Source organism: Penaeus monodon, chromosome 24 (assembly GCF_015228065.2).
Source record: "Penaeus monodon isolate SGIC_2016 chromosome 24, NSTDA_Pmon_1, whole genome shotgun sequence".
In the NCBI taxonomy this organism is placed as follows: Eukaryota; Metazoa; Arthropoda; class Malacostraca; order Decapoda; family Penaeidae; genus Penaeus; species Penaeus monodon.
The window spans coordinates 38487703-38487967 of NC_051409.1; the positions used below are offsets into that span (position 1 = coordinate 38487703).

General features: G+C 67.2%; 1 protein-coding gene across 1 annotated transcript in view; it reads left to right on the forward strand.

The window, feature by feature from the left end:
* LOC119588965 (cGMP-inhibited 3',5'-cyclic phosphodiesterase A-like) overlaps positions 1-265 on the forward strand; it is a 64821-nt gene that overhangs the window by 39975 nt on the left and 24581 nt on the right. The window contains exon 7 of the mRNA XM_037937572.1: positions 75-219. Coding sequence (XP_037793500.1) covers positions 75-219 — 145 coding nt within the window. The remainder of the gene's footprint in view (positions 1-74; positions 220-265) is intronic.

A 265-nucleotide genomic window follows, 5' to 3' on the forward strand; every position in this document is an offset into this window, starting at 1 on the left:
GCCACCCACCACCCCCACGCACCCCTCGCCTCCCCCTCAAGCCCTGATTAACGCCTGCCCTTCTTACCCTTCAGAGGAGCGGACGGAAGAGCGTGGCACCGAGCCTCCTGCGGCGGATGAGCACCTCCACCTGGACGACCACCACGAGTGCCACCGGGATGCCAACCCTGGAGCCGACACCGTGCCGCAAGAGAGCCTCGTCCTTCAGGGCTGTTGTAGGTAAGTCGGTCATGGGTGGGTGTCTGCTGGGGCCCGCGCTCGGCCT